Genomic DNA, 9266 nt, shown 5'->3' with positions numbered 1-9266 from the left:
CTGACTTCCCATCCTGAACCTGCCCTAACCCTTCAAACTCAACCCTCTACCATAGGTCCCTGTGGAAGCCAGGACTCCTGATAGAAAATGCTCCCTTTTCTAGGACATGGAGTGTACTCCTCTCCACAAGCTCAGTATGGATACCAGAATAGTTCTCTTCTGCTCAGGGATCTCATTCCAACTCCTCATCAGACCCATAAAACAGGAGTTTGCTCCTCCGGCCTCCTCTAAGGCTGGCCAAAGGCTGCAAATAGCCTGCAGCTGTTAATTCCCAGCCTGATAACTTTTCCAAGGTGTGTTGTTTCTGTGTGTTTGAAGCTTGCTACCTAAACATTAATAGTAAGGAAGACCTATAACTAAAGGCATGTCACCTACTTTCAAACAACTTCTTGCGACTGAATTATCATGGTCTACTAGGCTAGAGATTAAAGGGGTAAAAGTCAGAAGTTATAAGTCAGAAACTAAATGCCAAGCTAGGGAAAGGATTCAGGAATTATAACTCTAGTTATGCTGGAAGAATAATTCACAGATATACACCAAGAGTAAGCCAAACCAGAGTCAGGAAACAGGTCTGCATGGAAAATTCAAAGCTAAAACCTAGGAGCAAGTCAAAGGCAGGATCAGGAATCAGGACAGGCATGGATGGATGTTGCTAGAACAAAAGCTGTTCAGAAACTGAAGACTAGAGCAATGAGTAAGAAAACTCAGGTGCTGGAGGGGTTTCTGAAAAGCAGCCCCATAACCAGTCAGAGGGGGTCAGCTGACCACGATTAGTAGTAACTGGGTCAACTGCACTGTGAAAAGGCTTCAGGGGGAGAGGCTGTGTAAGCTTTACAGAGGTGACTCAGGCTGCAGGGCAGGATCTTTATGTGAATGACCTGCAGTTCAGAAGCAGTAGCTTTATTGATCTTATCTAGTAAACCTTGGGAGGATTTTCAGCATCAGAGTTACTGGGAGAGTACTAAATGAGAGAGAAAGTAGGGAAAGGTGTTGGAGGCTTTTCTCCTTGAAATTTGACCCACTGTCCTTATCTCTTACAAAAAAAACCAAACATGAACAGGTCTGAGATGGGACTGGCTAAGGATATATTTTTAACAGTCAGAGGCACCTACTTTTGCAGTTACAGCCCAGGCTGGTGATATGAAGTAATGAGTCTTAGAGCATAAATTGTGCAGTGTTCTACTAGAGATGCACTATTGATTCATAAGTGTGGAGGAAGATACTGTGGGATCCTCTTGATGATGGAGGAGAAATTTGGTTAGATAGATGAAATGGTTTGTAACACTAAGCATCTCTTTCTAAAAGGCTTTCCAGATATAGACTGTGGTTTTTAGAGGAGCCTGGAACTGTTAGCTGCCCACCTCCATTGTAAGTCAGTGCAAACCTGTTCTCCAAGTCATTTAGGTTGTTTCAAAAACCCTAATTGCCTCCTCCATACTCCAACACCTGACTGATTTTAATTATTGCTTCTAGTGCAGGAAGCTTGCTTCCCAAGTCTCTGAAGGAGCTACAGACACACACTGTTGGATTGATCTCAGTTTAACCTTCAAAAGTATGTCAAAGTGCAGAGATGATTTAAGACTTTATGAGCTGAGAAAACTCATCTATGAACACTTTGAATGCCACAAGAATCCAAACTTGCACTCTGCTATCTAAGCTAGCCCTTAACTCTCTAATGACTAAGGCTTGCATAACTACATAGGTTTGCAATGGTTGGACTAAGAAGGAAAGGATAACTCAAAGCAGCTGTAATTTCAATGATTACTTGATCCCTTTTAATGGCTAACTCTTTCTCTTTCCTTCTCTCTGCACTTGGCTTTCCATCTGCTGAGCAAATCCAAACTAGAAACAAAACTGGGACTACTTTCTAAGACCTGAGGATCCCACTTAGGTTTATATCTTTCTGCTTGCACACCCCATGTCTATCTGCTTGCACAACCTTTATCTATCTGAATGCATCCACCTTAGCTAATCATATGAAGAATGTCAATCAATCCAGACATCATAAAATCTCGCTAAAGGATTTCATTAGGAAGAGTTTGCTGAAGGAAAAACTCTGAAATGTAAAGGCCTTTGATGTGCAGATGTAAGACTAAAAAATCTAGCAGCCTTTCCTGAAGAAAATCCAGCCTTACACTATCAAGGTAAATGGTAGATTCCCAGCAACTGATGTCTTTGGTGTATTTCAGTGCTATTTTATTTTTAATTTGAATTTGTCTGAATTTAATTTCAGTTTTCAGCCATAATTCTTCTACATGGGTTTTTCTCACTGTGTTAACATTGCCTCCCTCTGATGGTGTTCAAATTCTGGTATCAAGCCTCTTCTCAGTCTTCTTATAAATGAAAGTGATTTGTCTCTCAAATGCAAATTTCTGGATAATTTTTATACCTGCTTTTCTATGCACTCTCTAATTTTTCACTACCCCTGCAAACAGCTAGCATTCCACACCCTTTAGATGTTTTCAAAATCTGATCTACCTTTAATAACCTTTTTCTACTTGCAAATACAGCTAAGCACTTTAATTAATTCCAACCTCTCTGCTTAAAAAAGATAGCTCCTTGCTCAGTTCACCCATTGTCCATGTTGTATTCAGAGTGTGATTTTTTTTTCTACCCTGAATTTTTTTTTTTTCTAATTTTTTAAGCATGCAGGAATAGGAGCTGGCATTACTCCTTTTGACATGTATGCATATATGCAATGAAAATAATTGTTCATTAATTTCCAGTCACCCAGATTAGTCCAAATAGTTTGCATGAGGGTCACTGGGGGCTACAGTGGGAAGTAGGTAAATCTGCAAAGGGGTCACTGAGAGCATAGATGGCCATGCATATTCCTGCCCTGGAATCACCACTGCAGAGAAGGAAGGCAAGATGTTTGCCCATAGAAATCAAAGTAGATTGTGTGGGGATGAGACTTTGTCCTCAGTACTGACTTCATGACTCTATAAGCAGGAAACTTTGTTGCTGGCAATGATGAAAAAGAGGAGGAGACATAGCAATCTTGGATCTCAGTCTGAACTCACTCTCTGGTTTTGGACTAGCACAAAGGGCTAACAATGTATTTTCATCAATCACATTTAAAGAATTTTAACATAGACCTCAGAAACTATCCTGCACTCAGTTCAGGCAGGGTTTCAAAAACAGCCTCAGAGTTAAGTGATAGGTCATCTAGTCAACCAAGTATTGAAAGCCTTGCATTTGAAAGCTTTATGCCAATTGCATAGTTGATCCAATAAAAGAAACCAGCCTAAGAAATCCTTGCCTTTCAAACAACCTTTAAAGCAGTCGCTCCAAATGGAAATTTCAGAAGTGTCTAAGAGAATTAGAAAGATGAGTTCTTTCAGCTCTCAGTAAGATTTGATCACCCAGCATCCACACAGTTTCAAAAATCCTACCATCATCTTCTATATTACAGGTGACCAGCCAGATTAGATAAATATATTGATAAGAGGTTTGGATATGGGATGGATAGACAGACCGACACAAAGACCATGTAGATAAATTGGCGTGAAGCCAGCCATACTAAGTTGACAGCTACAAATCATTTCTACCCAAATGTAACCTAGTTTTAGAGTCCAGGTAACTTTTCCCCCGACAAGTGCCATGTCAATTAAAGCTTGGACATTATTTCATCCAAAGCACTAAAAATGATCCCATCCCTGTTATTTCTGGGCTTTTTGGTAACCTTAGGAAGAGATGTGCTCCAACTCAGGTGTGTGCCCCACATCTTGCTCTGATGTAATATAGTTTCATGTTCTGTTCATTTTCAATGTTAAACAGTTGCAAAAATTGACTGGCTATGTATGTGGCCAATTGATTAACAATTGCTCCCACGCTGAGCCAAGGCATGCTATTCCACATCAGCAACTGCCATACAAAACCCCAATGTCCTAATTGCTTTTCTCTCCTCTGTTATCCCACAGGCAGATTTGTCTTCCAGTGTCTGCAGCAACCCGAGTTGTGTGCGTCTTCTAGAGGGACCATCAAAATGGGGACTATTTCCCTGTGCTTCATATATCCCATCTTGTAATATCAGGCAGCTCTTCACCAAAACCCATTTGGCAAACCTGTTCTCTTTGGATTGGAGGAGGAAGACGTTCTTCAATTTTCTAATTTAGTTGCTTCAGACAGAATTTCAAACCTCCGAAGTGGCAACATTTTTGATCCAGCCAGGAAAACCTCTAAGGGATTTTAGAGAAACTTTAATCTTAGTACCTATGCTACTTCTGGAGTTAAAACATAGACAAGTGGAAAGTTTGGGGGTCTATCTGAGTCTGAGAACTGGATCTAATTTTCCTGTTGGTAGGAAACAAATATTGCTGAAATTTGACCTTGTTGTAATATTTTTAATACTTTTGGAGGCACCTGGTTCTACAATCACAGACATAGCAGACTTGGAAAGGCTGGGACGACCGATGCATTAATCATACAATGCGAACTTGAGGCTATGCTAGTTTATTGAAAAGGAGACAGATTTTCAGAGACCCAGCTGCAAGGAAAGAGAGATCAGGTTATAGATATAATATTGAGTATTTCAGGAAGGACTTACATACTAGGCCTGCTTATAGGGGCACCCAGATCCCCCAGTCATTTCAAAGGGCAGCAATCAGAGGCAGATCTTCAGTTCTGTAGGAGGGACTTTTCCCTCCAGTGAAGCCTGTGCCCGCCTCTGCTCCAGAAGGTGCTCCCTGGCAACTCTTGCGCGGGTGGCTAACCGGGCCTGCCCTGCTCTCGCTGGGGAGTCCTTGGAACTCACCGACCGCGGTCGCGGCTGGGCCTGCAACAGGGGGGTCCCCTTCACTGCGGCCTCCAGCGCCGAAGCACCCCTGGGCGGGCTCACACGGGGCTCCGACCTCCCCTACACCCCGGCCAATGCCACCTTTGGTCGTGGACCTTCTGTCCCTTGTCCCCGAGCGAGGACTGGGCGTCGAGGGCCCTCTCTGCCCCTTGCGGCTCTCTTCCCCGACACCCCGCTGGGGTCTCTGCCTGGTCTTCCCTGGTTCCCTCACCGGGGTTCCCGCTGGCTCTATCCCGGTTCCCTCACTGGGGTTCCCGCCGGCTCTAGTCCGGTTCCCTCACTGGAGTTTCCGCCGGCTCCAATCCGGTTCCTTCACCGGAGCTTCCGCCGGTTCCAATCCGGTTCCCTCACTGGGGTCTCCGCCGGGTCCCCGGAGCCTCTGCCAGCTCGTCCCCAGTTACCTCACCGGTGGTTCCAGCTGGCCCTCTCTCTGGGCTCCTCCTTGGAGCTTCTGCCAGCTCCCTCGTCAGTTTCGCCGCTCTTCTCCAGCGGCGCGGCTCTCCCCGCCTCCGTTGCTCCCGGCGCAGCTGCAGCCTGTTCGGCCCACAGCCAAAGCCCCTTGCGGGGGCCCGGTTCCACTCCTGGGCTTCCTCCCAAGCTCCACGTCCTCCCGCCATGCGCCGCCTCTGTCTTCAGGGCCGCGTTTTATTTCCCCTGAGTGGCGCCTCTCACTGACGTCACTCCACCCCAGCTGTATGAAAGCGCGGCTAACGAGCCGCGCGGGTGGTTCCCCGGCCTGCACGCTGCCGCTGCTCCCCTCTCCTGCGGAGCATACACGAGTGTTTCCCCTGGCCCTGGGCCTGGGGCTCCCTCTAGTCCCGTTGTCCCTGGGACAAAGCCAATGGAGACTTTTACCATCTGCAATTACATGTAGGCAAGGAATGTCATTCCTAGCTGCATTGCCAACTGCCTACATATGCAGACATGGCACAGCCAGAAGGGTATTCACTGGCTGGGTAAAAAGCCAGGGCAGGCACTTGAACCCCTGATGGATCCATAGTGACCTTAGAAGTCTGAAAACATCAACCATAAACCATGACTATTGGGACCTGTACGCAGAAACAAAGGAGGGGGATGTATGGGAGAGGAAAGCCTCCCATGTTTTGCCCTCAGTCACTAAGTAGTCACCAGCAAAGTAGAAAGATCCAAGTTTTAGGCCCCCTTGCTCAGAGGTGGTTGAACCTAGGTCTCATTGACGGCCCAGCAAAGTACTTGACCCACCACATCATGGGTCAGTAACCACCCAGGGGCTTCTCTAGCACTTTTGTGAGGCTGGTCTCTGAACAGATAATAGTGGAAGGTTTCTAAGAAATATGTGGGGCCAGGAGAAAGGTGGAGGGCGTGTGACTGAGTGGATGAAGAAATAGCCACTTGGATGACTGGAAAAAAAAAATAGAATGTTTTACTAGATGTATACAAACCATGTAAGACGACGTTGAGATGCTGACCTCATGTATTATGGTTATTCCTATCATTATTGTTAGCAATATTGATATTATCATTGTGATTGTTATTATATCTTAACCTGAAAGGTTTTGCAAAGTGGGAAACACAGGGACTATTCAACAAATAAAGGCTCTGATTTCCTTCCTGAGAATATGACTGTCCACAGTAACGTCTGAATGGCATTTTTTATTTTGGCACTCCTCAGTGTGTAGATCACTGGGTTCAGCGTGGGGATGGCCACCGTGTTGAGCACAGAGATTGGCCTTATCCGCTGTGAATTTCTGGAAGGATCTGTCATAAAATGAACATGCTAAGTCCAAAATGCAAGCACACCAATGTAATCTGTGCAGTACGAGTGGAAAGGGCTTTGTGCTTCCCTTCCACAACATGCTTTCTTATCTTGCCCAAGATGATAGTATAGGAAATAAGTAATGTAAAGAAGTCCCCAGAGATTACAGACCTATTGTTGGAGATGATCGGCAAGTCTATCACATGGGTTTCTGTGCAAACAAGTTTCATGACCCGTGGGACATCACAGTAGAAATTATCCAATACAGTGGGTCTGCAAAAAGGCAACTGAAAGATTAATGCAATTTGGACACTAGAATGGACAAAGCCACCCAACCATGCCCCAGTCACTAGCCCTATGCAACCCACCCTGGTTCATGATGGTCAAGTACCATAATGGTTTATAGATGACCACATATCGGTCATCTGCCATTACTATGAGGAGGAAGACTGAGGTGCCTCCTGAGAAGTGGAAGAAAAATATCTGTATCAAGCCCCTTTGAAATGAGATGGTTTTGTGTGGGGACAGGAGGTCCCTCAGTATCATGGGGACAGTCTCTGGGGACTAGAAGAGGTCCAGGAAGGCCAAGTTGGTGAGCACAAAGCACATGGGCATATGGGGGTGGCAGGTGCAAATGACTATAGAGATGACAGTGAGGTTACCAAACCAGGTAGCAATGTAGACTATAAGGAAGGCCAGGAAGAGGAAGCATGGCAATTCAGGGCTCTGACAGACTCCCACAAAGACAAATCCTTTCACTGTGTTAGCAAAGTTTTCCTGATTCATTTTTTGTTCTTAAAGTAGATCTGTAGGAAGGACATTAAATGAGGACAAAGATGTACTTTTACACTTGTATTCTCAAAATACTGCTAATCTGTCATGTTCCCTTAACAAAGGGTATTTTTTTGAAATTCTCCTCTTCACATTTGTTTGCACCTCAGAAAACAACCATCATCCTAAAACCAAATGCTGATACAGATCACAGGAAAACAACTTCTTCCTTGGGACATTAAAATGTGGACTGTGATGGGGTTACTTTCCCCTTTCTCTGAAGCCTATGGTGTTACTCCTATATAATCATGAGCCAAAGTATTGTAGGATGCTTTCTATATTATGCTGTTCAGACAGTAAAGTGATGATAAATTGTCATTTTAAGCACCTATCAGGTCAGGCACCTAAACACAAAATCAAAATAGATGACCTATTGAGGTCCTTCTTAGCCCAATTTTTCTATGATTGTATGAAACCACAGCTCAGATGGTGCTTAAATGCGTAGGTTCTGAACTTCCCTCAGTGTCTAAAGGTGCTATTACCGGTTCACTGTAAAACATTTAAATCAATTAAATCGAGCATGCTGTCATGAAGTTAGAAGAGTTTCAGAGCAGTCACTGGTTACGGCTTTCACAGACCTGCCCAACGGTGACTTGGTACTAGAGGGCCTGGTAAGCGAGGACATAGACAAGTCTACCCCTCCTCTGGGGTGGGAGAGGAGTGGGAAGGAGTGTCATGGAGCTCAGCTGAAGAGAAAACACCATGTGGCTTCTTTCACTCTGTAGCCAGCAAGATGCAACTGGAGCTGTTGGTGAGAAGGGAAAAGTCTTGAAAAACATGTTTGAAGTGAATGGGAAAGAGGAAGGAGTGGAAAAAAAAGACTAACAATTAAAAAGGACCAACAGCTTGCATGTGTTTCTTTTGATTTGGACCAGTCAGTGGATTTCATCAAGCACCGACAAGCGTCTGGCTAGTGCAACTTCCCTGCTGAGCCAACGAACTTGGCAGAAGTAAATAAGGTTATCGTTGTCTGATCCTATCTTGTGAGAAATGCTTGGGACTATGTATGATTAAGCGCCGTTGACTTTATGAATGTGACTGTAGAAACAACTTTTTCCATCACACGTTCCATCCCCAGGGCCCTTGCACACCGTTGTTCCTGGTGAGTGATGCAGGGATGTGTGATGACATCCCAAGGCACGGACTTGACCAGTAAACGGACAGATCCATCGTGCTTGCCTATCCTTGCAGGGGTGCCATCTGTTGTTAGACCACAGAGTTTGTCCTCTGGAAGATTGAATTCTAACAAGACATGTTTCACTTCATTGAAAGTGTCCTGTCCCATCGTTTTGCCTTGCATTGGACACAAGTCGAGCAGTTCCCCAGCAACATGGGGTTGTTTGGTTCCTCCTCGCACAAAGATTGCCAGCTGAGCTGTTTCACTCCCATCTGTGCTTTTGCCAATCCCTGAGCTGTAAAACTGCCGGGCACTGAGTCTTTTCATCAGTGAATCGGCAGTGTTTGAAGCCATGTTGTCTACTCTTCTAGCAACCATCTGATGTGAAAGGCTGGTTTTCTCTACCATTGACTGTTTGTCAAGGAACACCACAGATGTAAATGTGCCAAGCAATCTTTCACACATTCTCCATCAGACAACGGTTTCCGCCTCTTAGCTATTGCTTTGGGTATCAAGAAGCTGATCTTGGTCGCTGCCTCAGACTTCTGCCTCACAGCTTTGAAGAAAGACGGCTGCCCATTCACGCTCTGTGCTAGATTGTTCTCCTGATCACTTCTAACCTGACCCACCAAGCTGTCACATGTCTTTGCATGTTTTGTAGAATAATGTTGCTTCACGTTGTATTCCTTGAAGACAGCCACTTTCTCGTGGCAAATCAGACACAGGATGTTCCCGTTTTGTTCAAGAGCAAAAAAACAGTGGTCCAACTAGCTTTGAAAACTCGA

At 44.9% G+C, this 9266-nt stretch overlaps 1 protein-coding gene across 1 annotated transcript; it reads left to right on the top strand.

The window, feature by feature from the left end:
- The first annotated feature begins 842 nt into the window (after nucleotides 1-842).
- On the top strand, nucleotides 843-6683 carry LOC132245503 (uncharacterized). The gene is made up of 2 exons (XM_059717954.1): nucleotides 843-2144; nucleotides 3924-6683. Exon 2 carries the CDS (start codon nucleotides 4873-4875, stop codon nucleotides 5785-5787), a length of 915 nt encoding a protein of 304 aa, XP_059573937.1. The 5' UTR covers nucleotides 843-2144; nucleotides 3924-4872; the 3' UTR covers nucleotides 5788-6683.
- The last annotated feature ends 2583 nt before the right edge of the window (nucleotides 6684-9266 follow it).

This window comes from Alligator mississippiensis, chromosome 15, assembly GCF_030867095.1.
Source record: "Alligator mississippiensis isolate rAllMis1 chromosome 15, rAllMis1, whole genome shotgun sequence".
NCBI lineage: Eukaryota > Metazoa > Chordata > Crocodylia > Alligatoridae > Alligator > Alligator mississippiensis.
Note: the sequence above shows the minus strand (reverse complement) of the source record. Positions and strands in the feature narration are given on the sequence as shown.